Source organism: Micropterus dolomieu, linkage group LG22 (assembly GCF_021292245.1).
Source record: "Micropterus dolomieu isolate WLL.071019.BEF.003 ecotype Adirondacks linkage group LG22, ASM2129224v1, whole genome shotgun sequence".
Classification (NCBI taxonomy): domain Eukaryota; kingdom Metazoa; phylum Chordata; class Actinopteri; order Centrarchiformes; family Centrarchidae; genus Micropterus; species Micropterus dolomieu.
In genome coordinates, this window is record NC_060171.1 from 26,326,401 (window position 1) to 26,341,784 (window position 15,384).

Consider the following 15,384-nt stretch of genomic DNA (forward strand, 5'->3'; position numbering starts at 1 on the left):
TATATATATATTTATTTTATCACCTTGAATTATCCATTTCACATTATCTAAATTCATAATAATAAGGTCATCTGCAGCTACTGTAAGGTCCTCTCTCTTTGGCTCTATAATGTAAGAGAGTGTGTGTGCTTTAGAGACATTATAAATGCCCCAGTGTTATCAAAAAGGTTTACCACCCCTCTCCTCTTCTCTGCATCTACTTAATCTTTGTTTCTCCATGTCTTTCCTCTCCCTTATGCTCTCTCCCTCTCCTGCCACCAGCATGCCTAATGTCCTGGTTACTTTCCTTGACTTCTAGACACTCTGACTGACTGCCAGCCTCAGTCTCACCCTGCTGAGCCAACAAAGTTTACAGACTCGGACACCTATTTATGCTCCCTTCATGTTCTTTTAATGGGGGGTTGAAATTATGAGGATTGGGAGAGACAAATGTGGCACATGAAGAATGCATTCTTAATTTTGTGTCCCTGTTGTTACACATACAAACGAGGCTCATGATTGATGATGGTGTTTTGTCTTCTTGGCTCAGCTGATGTAGCAAGCTACTTTGTGGAAAGACAAAGAGAGTATATGCACACACACAAATGGAGGCATTTAAAGCCTTTACTGTTTCGTTCTTTGCATCTCCTGTTGTTGTGTTTCACATCTCAGGTGTGGAATTGAATTACCTTCTTTAAAATGATATGCTGGGAAGGTGCACAATTGTATTGCGCTGAAACAATTCACAACTGTTTTTTTGTTTTGTTGTTGTTGTTTTTTGCAGATCAGACTGTTGGCTGTGGTGCTTTGAGCTGCCGGCAGGGAAATTCATTCATGCTTCTAAGTCCAGGCAGCCAGAAATGTTGGATACTAAATCACAAGACCCCCTCAGAGACAATCCATTTGGAAACTGGCTTTGTTGATTCACATAATGCAATTCTGCACAGTTCAGAAGCAGGAGACATACACGCATAACCAGAGATTCTTCTGAGATTTTATCACAGCCAACACTTTGTCCTTTTACACCAATGTCCGACTTCATTGAGAATGATTCGAAAAAGATCAGATAATAAAAAAATAACAAATTCAGTTGTTAGTTTCTGGCTGTTGGGGATATGACAAGCAGATCTATTACAGCAGAAGACCTTCATGGTCATTCAATTTTCTTATTTTTTCATTTGTATTGTGCTTAATCAGAATACTGTGTATTGCCTACAGCCGCTACTGCAAGTAAGGAGATTACCATAATCATTAAACAGGTATACCGTCTCAAAAAGAGATGAGTTTTTACTGTAAGCAACCTAATACAGTGCCTCACAAGTTCAGGCTATGAGCTATTGTCATCCTTACCAGTCAAACACGCTGAAAGACTGGAGTAACTATTCTTACAGGAAGCTCAGTGATCATATTATCAAGGAATAACCTTTAGTGTTGCAAGTAAATTACACTCAGCAGAGGATTCCCGACAGGTTCTTAGTCCAGGCTGTGACGTGGATGCTGCATCACTGCAGCTCTGCTGAACATGATGAGAATGGAAGTTATTTTATCAGAATCAATACAATGACACACTATTACATAAACTGACTTTATCTTAATGACATTAGCATTTGTCATATAAAACGTAGTACACCATGCTATAGGCAGTCTATCGCTAAAAATCCTCTCCAGCCTCTGCAGCAAATGTCACAAATCACTTGTGATCATGAAAAGATGTTTTTTTCCAATGCCCACACAAAGGCTACAGGCTACTTCATGGGTTAAAATGAACATTTTCATTGTACATTGCTATATTAAGTCCTATGTAATCGTTCAACAATTATTCTGTTTATTGACTGCACTCTACTAAAGTAAGCCATGGATGTGCATGTCCCTCTATGTGTGTGTGTGTTTGTGTGTCCCCTCTGTGCCCAGGTAATATTTTGCTGTCTTTCAACTTTGAACAGCTTCTCTGGGAGGAAAGATGAGGGGGGGGGGGGGGAGAAAGAAAAGAAGCTTCCCAGCTGGTTTAGTGTTTACATCCTCCCCTCTTACTCTGTTCTCTTGTTATCTTCCACTCCTTCTCCACAACCCAGACTCCTCTGTCCCCTCTAATACATAGAGAATTACATTATCTTCACTGCAGACGTCACAAAACACTCCCTGTCTTACTCTGTCTCTCTTTCTCGTTCTTTTTTGTTTCTTAATGGAATAATAAATCACACACCCACCTGGCCTCTCTATAATCACTTGCACAGACAGCTTTGTATGGTTCAATACAATTATTGACAGGTCTCTGCTTGAGAACAAGTGGATAGTCAATCAGAAAACGTGTCAAAACTCACAGTCTGAAGCTTAACTCATGCAGTCAGCTACTCTGCTGTCTCTCTCTCTCCTGACACTTGTCATTGATACCCTGGGGTATAATTATTGAACAGCAAATCCCATTCCAATTTATGGCATTAAAGACATAAACTAGCCACTTCAATTACTCCCCAGGCTAGAATATTACTGAATTAGAAAAAGGAGAGCCAATCTGATGAGGCTGTCTGAAAATACTCCATCATCCAGCAAGAATATTAAATACATGAATCTATTCGACACTAGCTGAGAGTAAAACACTGCTATATAGGCGGTAAATGAATGAAAATGAATGCAGAGAAAGATGTTGCTTTGAAGTCGTACTCAGAAATATGCGAAAATAAAGTCAGCGTCTTTGGTGGATGTTTGACATTTTAAACAGCAACAGATGTAAACTCGGGCAGGTTATCAATGCGTGCTGAGACCTGCTGCTTTCCAGAGAGAATTATAAACTGCATTCGCCTTGTGTTCCAATCTACACACTGCTGCTATCCCGCCAGGGATTACTGGGGTCAGTGTCAGGACAGTAGTCAGAGTAGAAATTTATCTCGTGAACTTTTGAATATGCCCACATGTGTGAAGAAAAGAAAACACAGACATGTACCCACTTCAAAATGGATTACATTGAGGAGCCCTGACCAGAAGGAGTTAGTTAGATTAGTCCATGACAATGTAATAGGAAAGCAAGGTCATCACAGCAGTGGGTAGTTGCACATATCTTCCTTTAACTATGGTCGTCTTCGTTACTGATTCCATGCAAAGATATTTTCCACAACACATTAATTTTTATTACTTTTAGGAGATAAAAAAGAACCAAAAGCTTACCTATATGTGCTTAATAAACGCTTGAAAAAACCTAATTGAAATCTTAGCTGCCTAATAATAAATAATCAGACCGAACTGCCATTTAATTTCCCTTAATTTATTCAGCCTGACATTACGTTCATGTGAGCCAATCTCTTGTTGGAAGGAGATTTTTTTTGTTTTGTAACCAATAGCAGTGATGCATCCATTTCACAGACATAATTGTCAACACGGATATAGCAGTAGAGGTAACAGTTAACAGTTTGCACAGTGATCTGCTTTCTACTTCTGCATGTGGACTTACAAAAAAGTACTGCTGCGTTAATCCCACCTGTGCTTGTTGCTATTTTCCTGTTACTATTTTTCACAAATATAGCCATGTAGCTATCTAGCTATGTACGAAGATGATGTCCACATTTCAGTCCTGCAAACAAAGCTCTGATTGGTCAACTGTGTCTCAAATCAGGGTCAACACAGCATCATATTTATTGTGGACAGAGACTGAGAAGGCTGCAACAAGGCTGAAGGTTAATAAAAAATATTTTACTTCTGTAAACTTAACTTTAAGCCAACATTTGACACATGACAAACAGTGACAAAAAAATGTCAAAAACATGCTGTTTTAACTTGAAAGACTATAGGCCAACAAACTCCACGGGCAGTTTATCCGTCTTTTCAGCTTGGTCTAACAATAATTTTCACTCCCTGATATATCAATATTTCATGCATCTATTTGCATTTCTGAAACACATCAGGGGAGGATGTGCTTTCTGTCAAAATGTTGTACACTGTACACAGCCTGAATAAATAAATAGTGGGTCCAGAATTATATGGAGGGTTTTTACATAAAGAGCAGGGCACGTAAACAGTGGAAAGATAATGCCCACATCAGGGCATGGAGGAAGGATGAGGAGGTTATTATCAGCGGGCTTGAAACTGAGCTGTAAGATAAAGGCCCCTCCCGAAGAATTTAGTTCATAGTGATAAACTGTTTGATGAGGGATCAACTGAGGACAGGCAGAAACACATTATATGTGGATAGACAGAGGGGAGGAAGAGGAGAGGAAAAATTAAGCACTGTTTATCTCTTGCTGTTTTTCCACCAGAATCCCACTCTTATCCGTTCTCCCTTTTTAATTCTCACTGCAAAGCATATTCTTTCACTCCATCTCTCATTCTCCCTCCCTCTCAGGCATATCCTCTATTTGTCCTCTTAGTCCATCTTCCATTTACTTTATCTCTCCCTTTCACACGCCTAACCCTAACCGAGGCAGGCAGAGATGCAGGATCAATGATGAGTGGACGGGGGAATTTTGGCCCACTCCAGCACGAAGCAGACTAGAGACAGAGACAAACAGCAGTGCCATGTGAATTAAAGATGATAGGAGTCCTGCTGCTCCTGCCTGGGCAGGCTAGCCAGACTCTGCCTACGGAGATCAGTAGCGGAGCGCATGAGAAAAGTTTTAAACTCAGGAGTGTGCAAAGGGAAAAACATGAAAGCAGCAGATGGATTTGTTTATTTTTGGAGGGAGCTGCCATTCTCTTTCCAAGAATGAGCATTGACATGCAAAGAGACGCTCGGATGAACACACACACCTAAAGTGTCCTTACAACCCACAATGTCATCACAAGGTAGTACAATGTCGGACAGCCTCACACACCAAAGATGACCTTACAACCCACAATGTTCTGACAAGGCATGGAGTCAACGCACAGCAGTATTAAGTTAACAAAACTCTGTGGAGGATTCAATACAGTATGACAATAGAAAGTGTGTGTGTGTGTGTGTGTGTGTGTGTGTGTGTGTGTGTGTGTGTGTGTGTAAGGGATGTTAGCTGGCCCCTGTGGACAGCTTGATTTCTCCCATGGAGCTCCACTGTCTCCGTCACTGCTACTGTGGTTAACTGAGAGATTTACAAGCAGGAAAGCCTGATTTCCTGTTTACATTACAAATGCAATGATATCACACATCAGGAAATAGAAACTCTTTGTGTTTAGCAACACTGTGACTTTAATCCCTGAATATCAGCATGCTTACGTTTATACTTTCGTATATCTGATTCTTTTGCTGTGAACCCTGTCGCTGCACAGAAAATAAATCTACAGTAGCATCTGACTCTGCTTTCTCCAGTCATATGCTAGAAAAGGTCCATATCAAAAGCATCATCCAGTTATGCAGGTTTACAGCACTCAGTGAATCAGACCCGGGGACTCTTTCCAAGCTCTTCCATCTGTGTACCCATGACTGTCACCGGCTACTGGACTCCTCCTGGCTCCTCTCTTAAGCCTTTACGAACTGATCAAGCATTCTGCAACCGGCGCGCTCCTCCGCCTCGCTAAATGTGCCAGTGTCAAACACTGCTGCACTTGATCTTTTGGCTGCCCGTTCATTTCAAAATCAATACAGGGATGCTGCTGTTGAAGACTTCTCAACAGCTGTTCAACTGTTGCGATTTCCTGCAGCAACACGTCTCTGCACACACATAGGATGCATGCATACATACTATTACTTATTTAAAGGCACCTCAGGCAAATTATGGGTAACCTTGTCCTGATGCAAGAATTAACAGACTGGGGAAAGTTGCCGAATATGCCAAATATGGAGAAGGATAAAATCTTCGACTGCAGGTGAAAATGTATATGGAATCAGAAAACCCATCAGAACTGAACAGTGGATACGCCGCAATAAAATAACAGTTAGAAAGGAACAGAAGGCTCTAGAATAAATGTGTGCAAAATTCAGAGAGAGCCATATCGGTTACAGTGGATGAGTTCATTACTATTGTATGTGCATGTGACCGTGTGTGTGTGTGCATAGGCATGTGACTGCCAGTTCATGTATATGTGTGTTTTTACGTGTACAAATTTGTTCGACTGTAAGTGTGTCTACTTTTGTGTGACAAACAGTAAAAGTATTTCAATACTCCCCAGTGTTTACTGACAGATACTGGACAGGCCTCAGTGAGCAACTCTGGCTTCATTATCCCACACTGCAATGGGTAGACACAGATCACAATATATGCACGGCCAACACACACAGCAGCCGCAGCATCCCACAGAGATGTTTAAGAGGGTGTGACGACAGGGAGTTGTTATATTTGAGAATTTTGAAGTCCAACTTTTTTGCAGCATCACAACGTCTGTCTCTGAAATGAATAAAACAAGACTCTCACACATTTGTGTTTTCCTCACCCGTACACACTGACATGCTGTAGACACACAACCGTGATACACTTCAACATTACCTTCCAGGAAACAAAGTTAGTGTTGGAGATAATGCCTAAATGAACATCCAGTTTGTCATAAGTTCTGAGTAGCTCTGTTACTTCACGATCACTGTGTCTTTGAGCAGGAGAGAACTGTGACAAGAGACAGCTGTAATCACTCACACTCATGATAAATCTCACTGACAGACAGGGTCGCTGTTGGCATCTTATTACAAAACTTGAGAATATGTTCCCTGTTTAGATTTAAGTATTAAAATTCCTTTTTTAATGTTAGTTTGCCTTTGTTTAGGGCCCTGTGTTGCTGACAGCTACATTCACAACATGAAAAGACACTGGATCACTCACCCTGTCCTCTTCCTCTCTGAGGTCTGGCATGGTGCTGATACACAAGCTGACGACAGTCACCGCAACCATTATCACCGATGTGCAGGCAAAGATCTTCCCCGGTAAGCCAGACTGTGGATTCTCCATTGTGTCTCTCAGCCAGTTCATCATCTTACGGTACCTTGTCTCCTCCACCGTCACACGCTGCATGGCGTTTCTCTGCCTGCACTCCTCCTCGCGCCGCTCCAACTCGTGCATCTCCTCGATGCGTGTGTACATCTTCCTCTTACAGCAGCGCTCCATGTACGTCATCTCCACGCCCCAGTAGGTCAGCTCATCGTGCAGGGAGAGGACGCACATCTCCCGCAGCAGGCGTAGTTTCCCCGCAGCCAGGAAGTTGAGGATGACCCTGAAGGCCGACGGCGACCGGTCGAAGAAGAACTCCTTGCGGGCTTCGTCATAGTCATCGCAAACACTAGCGATGTCTTCAGGTGACTGGCAACCACAGAGGCGGCCAAGTCGAGTGAGGGGGAACTGTTCCAGGGTGCTCCAGGGGAAGGTGTAGCGGTTTCCCCCAACATTGATCACTGCCAGCAGGCCGTGGTCGATGGACACCAGGTCCTCTGGCCGACGGATGAACTGAGCTCTCTTATAGTACACACCCTGGAGAGAGAACAATGAAATGCTTCAATGCATGAGCAGCTGCACCTGAAATATGTGTGTATATGAGTTGTCTTTAACTTGATATAATAATTTTATTCCTTCATGTTTTTATTCTACTTTATCTTATTGATACCTTGATTGTCTCAGTCTCTGGGATCTCTGTGAAGACGCGGTCAAGACTGCTGTCATCACTGACGGACAGGTTGCTGAAGTCATGGTTGGCATTGCTGATGATGGGCATGGCAGCATCTGGAAAGCGCGCTGCTCCGGACTGGGCAGCTCAGACCAGGTAATGAAGACAAAAAAGGTCCTGGATGGATTGCAACAGGCTCAACTTTTCAGGCTCAGGACACAGCGGCCTTTTCTGTATCGCAGCCTCCTACAATTTATGTTAAAACGTACACATGTGAAAAGCTTTCCTGCCAAAGCCCAGGTCTGCTGTAGACAAGCAGGGCATAAAAAGTGCTTTCAGTCTCCTTGGTTTCAGAACCCCTCATAACAAGGAGGTTTTTTTCCAGACGAGCTATGGCTTTGGCTTCCAATCAACAGAGCAAAAACCCAGAAAGGAGAGGAACGAGGAGTTTCAGGGAACCTCTTGTGTGAGGGGGATGTGGGTGAGTTTTGACATTGCCATCAGAGGCCGACAATAGACTCAGTTGGCGTATCAGGATTCAGCATCAGATCAGTGGGTAATCCTGGTCTGAAGTGAGAGTCTGCAAACGGAAAGCCTGAAAAGAAAGAGTGGGTTAGGATTGATCAGTGGCTGATAGCTGCAGAGGATGAGCTGGATGAGTCAAGAAGGCAAATGTGTAGCACAGAGGTGTCAGGGGACTGAGGGGGATCCTCTGTGTCGCCGCAGCAGGATTAGGGAGGGCCTAGACACATGGTGGCATCATGCAGGCACTGTAAGAGAGAGAGAGCGAGAGAGGGAGAGCGAGAAAGAGAGAGAGAGAGAGAGATGTCAGAATGATCCTAGGATGCACTGACATTAGACGGGTGTGACAATATAGAGCAAGAATGGGCAAAGAATAGCAAAGAGATGGTGTGATGACAGAAAAGGGTGAGGAAAGGAAGAGGTAGAGCGAGCACACTTCAATGAGACTGCAGTGCTGTAGGCCCCACCCCCCTCTTTCACTTCCTTTCAGTGAGAAACAAGACAGACAGACACATCAGCTATGCTGCTATAAATGGCCAGTCATTGTGGTCAGCAGCACAGGACTTGAACGAATAGCAAAGGAATTTACACTCACGTCAACATCCAATAAGGACCTGGCTGGTTAACTTAATACGGGTGTTACAAAATTCAAGGACTAACAGTAGAAAAGAACATTCAGGTCTGTGGTGTTACTCACACTCGAAATGAGTGTTATTGGCTGTTGTACATGGGCAGCAATCCTAGCAACAGACACTGAAACACAGGGTCCAAAATGTTTTTCTTGGCAATACAATTTCCCTGAAACTTATTGGCACTGTTAGTTGTTACAGTTGCCCAGAATGGTTCGCTGTGTATCAAAGCCTTAAATAGTTAATGTGGTTCATTTCAAACTGGGTCCTATTATCGCATAATTTGTCATTTATTTACTGCGGCTAACTTACAGTTCACCTATTTTCCTACCGCAGAGTTATTTAATTACACTCCATGCAAGACCAGCTGCCAGCAAATAGTAAAGGCGGACATCTAAACAAATTTGTCTATAGAACATTTTCACAGCCGACATTTTGACTTTAATGAAATTTTTTCAAAGCAGGAAAAGCACAGGGGCAAATGATAACCTTAATAAAAGCTGAATTCCAGTTAATGCTTTTGCTGCTACATGTGTGCCATGAAAAAGATTTACTTACATCAATTTACTTATATCTTTCATTGATAATTGCACAATTCTACATATTTGAATGTGTGTTTAGATATGTAGATTATATCCATTTAACAGTGACAGACAGGAGTACATTCAGCCAGCTCCACAACCTTCAGAGATAAAAGCTACTTTGCAAAAGGCAGTGGGTGACAGTGTTTTAGTATTGAATGGTATGGTGGCAAATGATGAAAGAATAAGGCCCAGGTTCAAACAGCTGGAATTATCCTTTGAGACTCATTGTTGGGCTGCTTCTTGTATCCAGCTACTAACAATAAAGCTGACTTACATTTGGGTGGCTACCCTGAACTTTCCCACTACCAGCCTTTGTTGTGAATAGGAAGCTATAAAAGATTTTCTACACATGCCACAGCAATTTAGAAAAGCCAGAATCTCTACGGGCCAGTCTAGACCTCTCTACCCATTTCTAAAACACACATGTAGGTACAAGTTTCACACATACAAACTCATCTGTCACTTGCCCTGACTCACTACCCTGATGGTGAATACAGTGTAGTGTCCTGTAAGACTAACAAAAACCTACAGTCTTACAGGCTTTGTGTGTAGCACAACATTTATTGCTCACTACAATCTATATAAAATAAGAATATTATCATCAGTATTGAGATTATCCTGCTCATTATCTATCTACAGTGATCACAGGCTTATTGAATGTGTGACTGGACAGCCCAGACCATTTGAAGCATTGGAGCGCACTAACATGAGTAATTAATTCAGATCCAGGAGGATACGATTCTGTACTGGAGGAGGAACCAACCAATAAATCAAGTCTGTCACGATGCTGGTGTTTCATTTCCACCTCACAGGGGAGAAGAGCATGATAAACTATTTATTAATCGATTTGTAGTCCCTGTGGATGCGGCTGGTTTTTATTTTAGTGGAAAGTTAATTGAAGGAAGTGATCTTAGCAGCATGCTGGTGTTACCAGCTTTGCTGGACCTCCTTCGGTTCTCCACTGTACACAAATGGCAGACAGGGGAGTAAAGATATCTGAGGAAGTGGAAAATGAACTCAGCATGTTTTCTTTTTAGTTGGAGTTTAATTAAATATCTAGGCTGAAATATTTGCAAGATGAATTTAATTTAGCAGTGCGTGCGAATGAAAGAGAACTAAAACCAACTTATATGAAAGACATGAACCTTTGGGCATGTGCAAGAGCAAATCAATATTTTTATTCATTTATTTTTGTTTATATTCTGTTTTTTTTCTATGACTCTCTTTCTATGATTCCGCATTCAGTCCAAGAGCTTATATTATATTCATGGTGTAGAGACCTAGGTCTCATATGGATCAAGTTGCTTTATTGCACCATAGGAAAACTATCTCTCTCTCTCTGTCTCTCTCTCTCTCTCTCTCAACTTACAAGCGCGCGCGCACACACACGCGCGCGCGCACACACACACACACATACACACACACAGGGTGTAGAACTACATTGCTTCCTTATCAAGCTTAGAGTTTTAATTAAGCTTGGTTAAATTGAGCGATTAATTAAGATCGCATAACCAAACACCGTGTTAAGAAGATTTCGTGGAGAGAAAACAAAATAAGAGGGTGCCTAAAGTCAAAGTCAAATGTTGTTTAGAGGACAATGCTATGCCCACTTTCCTATATTACAATTCATTTAAAAAAAGATAACAATTTTTGTCACAATTTGTGCATCCTACTAATGTATGGTGCAGTGTTCACCAGATGAAAAGACAACAGCATTGCTGATTTTAAGTATATTGTGGCAGCATTACAACTTCAGACAAATATGCAGCTACGAACACAACACATCACTTTCAAGGCATCAGTTTAACTTGTGAAGTGCAGCTTACCATCCTGTGCGCTCATCTCCAGACGGCCAAACCTGCACGGTGTCTGCCTCACAGTCCCTCCGATCATTCAACACCAAATCAGAGTGTCAACGACCAGTCTTGTTTTAAAGACAGGAATGCCTCTGCGGTGTCCGCTTCATCCAAGTCGGTGGAAGGCGCAAAGAGAGTCTGAACATAGCTACCAGTGATGGAAGCGGGTAAAGGTTTGCTGCGCTGAAAAGTGTCCCGTTCCGGCTTGGTTAGTGGTGCTGCAGGAGGAGGAAGGGGAGGAGCAGGTGAGGGGGGAGTCGGAGCCGCGGTGCGCAACATAGGAGACTTCGGGTACCCAAGTTCAAGCGTAAAGGTGAAGACAGGCACAGACCGGAAGTGTGTGAGCTCCAGATATAAGAAAGATGGCATTTTACCAGAACTGCGGGAGGAGTGTGTCTCTCAGTGTTCGCTCCACATTTCTCCCTTTCCTTTTTCACTAGATGTTATGAAATTCAAGGACACCGAGGAGATGCTCGCATTCCTGTTTCCTCCATTGGTCGCTTCACGCGCAACAGGGGGCGCGGTTACCTCCCAAAATACATTCAGCAAAGGTCGGTTCCGAATCTGCCAGGAAGCACCAACTCGGAGTCAACATTTTACATACATCTCGAGTCAGAATTTCATAATTCAGTTGAATCAATGTAAAGAAAAAATAGTCATGTCATTAAAGAAAACACCACACAGTAGAATAATATTATGTACTGTATAAAAAAAGCAAATAACTTAATGTTGTATGAAAGTCTGGAAGAAGAAAGGCAGATTTGTTCAATGTGCTGTCTGAATGAAACAGTAGTCTCTAGAAAACGAGTTTAGAAAGTTATATTGTTTTGTTTTTTTTATGGGGAACTGTGCAATACTAAACAGAAATGAATTTGTGGATAATGCTCACTGACTGAGTTGGCTGTTTACGAAATATTTAACTTAACCAGTTACTTTGGAAAAAGCCCAGGAGATAAGAAAAAAGCCTTTTATCAGGATGAACTTTATGCTTGTAGCAGTTTTCACATTAATATTTCATTTGAAAGCATACAGAACTACTACATAATGTTGCAACTGATGTTCTTCTATTCTGTTTTGTTTTTTTGCATTACAGGAAGATGCAAGCTGTGTTTTGTACTCCCATGTGGGATGGGCTCCATGTTAAATAAAAGCTAACTATTGAATGCCACAGATACAAGACAAGATCTCTGTCCCACAGAAGTAGGGATGACAGTGAAGTGAAACCGAACAGCTGGCCAAACTTTTGGCTGTGTCAGAAGTAAAAAGACCTCAGTGTTCAGTACTGACTTTGAAAACCCCCACTGTTCCGAGTCAACACATGCTGTATCCTGCCTTCCTCTGCATTGCTGGAACCAAAATTGCACAAGGTGAAAGGTCTAGGGAAAAATATCGTTCTGCTTGCAGATTCGTCTGCGTCGCGGGCCCCACACACCCACTTTGTCCTTGAGAGGCAGCTCATTAGGCTGCACGCGCCTGAGGGGAACTGCTAAAACAAGCAAACACTTTGTCCAGGCACTTATGGCTGCTAACAGAGCAGACAACACATTAGCAAGGGTAGAGATGGAAACTGAACAGGTGGGGGTCTGAGTGTGTGTGTGCGCGTGCAGAGACATTCAGGTTATTGAATCCCTCCATCACTATTCATTAACCTACAGTACAGCCGTATGCCCAAGGCTGGTTAGTCTATGCAACATGAGACTGATCACACAGGCGGGGCTATTAGTTGTCAGCTTTTTTTTCTTACAAAGGAGACAACGTTTCAGTCACAGCTGAATGGATTAGGTGGCCAACAATCAGCCCCACTGAGACAGTAATACAATATTCCTTTTAAATTCTGTCTGTGATTTTCTTATGCTTTATCAGCCACATACAGACAGACAGACAGAAAGAACCACTGACACACCCACAAGGAGGTTTTTCAGCCTGGATTTTGCACAGGTGGTAGATGGAGACACCTGAGTCCTACAACATTAAACCGGCTAACTAGTTTATGTGTTGCACCATCCCCAGCACACTCTTTGTCCCTGCCTCATTGTGTTTTTTTTATTAATCTCACACACGCCCCTACAGTATAGCTGCAGCTGCCCACCGTCCATCTCACACAACCCACCATGCAATACACCAAAAGCCAGCACACACATGCAGCAGAAAACATAGCTGCAGCCTCTGTCTGTACAAATAGCAAGCCTCAGTCTGGCGGATTAAGAGTTTAATCCCTCATAGGCAAGAGGGGCTGAGATGAGATCGCGGCAGCCGACGTGCTGAGGTTTGATGAGCAGGGGTGTGAGATGCTTGCAGGAGAAGAGCAATGAGTCATTCAGCTATTTAAAAACTGTATGAACACGCTCTCTGGCCACCAGAAGGTCCCACCAGATGGCCCTGTCCAACTTTTCCTCCCTTTCACCTTAAAACCTCCATTTTGTGCCTCACCTCTTGACTCCCCAGTCTGTCCTCACTCTGTGATTCTCTTACCACAATCCCCTGCTGAAATTTGTTTGATCTCAGCCCCAGCAAGTTTTGATCAGGTTAATAGCTCTCTCAATGGACTGATTAGTACTGAGCGCCAAGGATGGGGGAAAGGGGGCTGAGAGAAAAAAGAGCAGAAAAGGGACAGATTCGCCATAATGGAACAGAGGAGGTGAAGAAGATGAGGGGAAGGCACTGGATGGGGAAAAGGGTTTGGGGGGGGCATCTTTTAGAGAGCAGGAAAAGAGATGGCAAAGTGGGAATACAGGAGTGGAATTAAAAGGAGAGGACAGGTTGATGAAACACGAGGCTGATGCGGGAAGACAGCATCCACATCAGGTCTTATCTAATTTTTGTCTCTGAAAACAGGGTTCATATGATCCTAAGATAATATTGTTGTTTTCTTTTCATATGAATTAAACAACGTGTTTTTGTCCTGAAAGTGTCACAGTAGACCAAACATTTGACAAATCCTTCAGTTTACATGAGGCTCATCTTGTACAATGCCAGGCGAAACCACAAATGCATCAAGACTGGCAGGTCTGGGTTATAATGGGCTAGCAGCTCTGTGAGGTCATACTTGAGCTATATGCTAACATCAGCATGCCAACATGCTCACAGTGATGATGCTTAGCAGGTATAACTGGACTGTGTGTTCTAAATTTTGAAGCAATTAATCCAACAGCTGTTGAGATAGGTTAATAAAAGAAGAAGATAATTTTCAAGCTTGTGGTGGTGCTAGAAAACAAGTCAGAAGATCACCAATGTCATTATAGGATACATTGTCTAGACACCGTGCATATCTGTACCAGATTTTGTGCCAAACCATCCAGTAGATGTTGAGATATATCACAGGAAGGATGAAAACTTTGACCTTCTCAAAGGAAAAACCAGGCTCACCAAAGCCTGTAGAATTTATCCTCTTGGGAACATGAATGTCTCGTCCAGACTGAAACTTCTCAAGTACAATATATAACATTAAATTGAAAATATAAATATACCTACTGACTAAACCGGATACCTACGGACTAAAAAGCAGAGGAGATGTTTTCATTCACCGGTTTCTTTGCTGTTTAGCCTAGTATAGTGATTTGCAGAACCACTTTAGTCACTCAGCTGTGTCAACACATTCCTGCACTGATTTTGTGGCCTTTATTAAAACAGTTTTCTGCACCCTGCAGTTCTTTTGCTGTATCTTAACTTGACATGGCATGTCAATTAGACTGCTAAGTATATTGTTTCCCTCTTGAAATCCCTCATTAGAGGGATGGATACACATTTTTCTCATTGGAGCTGATACACGTTTTATATCCCTTTATGGTCCGAGGTGCCTGCAGAGTGACAAATCAGGGGGCAAAGATCCAAACTGTAGCCCTCATTCTCATACATCTGTTTACAAGAACTTCGTGTGAGTGTAGTGGAATAAAACTGGTCTGGGCAGACAACTCAAATCACACCACAGCACACTCTGCCTTGTGTAAAATAGTGTATATCCAGTTCCCACCTTCACTCCCCACAGAGGTGGAGAAAATAATGAACAGATAACTTTTATTTAAAACCAGCTCCTCCCCCAGAAAAATGCACCAGTCGCAAGGTTAATAAAAATGCACACCAGCACCTCACTCAACTATTAGTTCACTCCTACCTCATATATAATGTTCATGGTTACCCTATTTTCATTTATAATATTATATTTTTACTATTATGTGTTTTTATTGTTATTGAAATATTCCAAAAGTGAATGTTTCATCAAATAATTATTATTTCTACCAGCGACTTATTTAATTTGGATGTTTTGTTCTCAAAAGTTATGAAGTCACAAGGCATGCTGGGAATTCTGTTGGTCCGATGATCTTTTCC

At 42.3% G+C, this 15,384-nt stretch overlaps 1 protein-coding gene across 4 annotated transcripts in view; it reads right to left on the reverse strand.

Annotated features, from left to right (window-relative positions):
* kcng4a (potassium voltage-gated channel, subfamily G, member 4a) overlaps positions 1-11,460 on the reverse strand; it is a 25,744-nt gene extending 14,284 nt beyond the window's left edge. Inside the window, exons 1-3 of one of the 4 annotated variants that reach the window (XM_046038358.1) lie at positions 11,029-11,460; positions 7,468-7,644; positions 6,693-7,334 (exon numbers count right to left, since the gene is read on the reverse strand). In XM_046038358.1, coding sequence (XP_045894314.1) covers positions 6,693-7,334; positions 7,468-7,575 — 750 coding nt within the window. In that variant the 5' untranslated portion in view covers positions 7,576-7,644; positions 11,029-11,460. Of the gene's footprint in view, positions 1-6,692; positions 7,335-7,467; positions 8,238-11,028 lie in introns of all 4 variants that reach the window. The other 3 variants (XM_046038357.1, XM_046038355.1, XM_046038354.1) reach the window with 3 other exon arrangements.
* Positions 11,461-15,384: the final 3,924 nt, after the last annotated feature.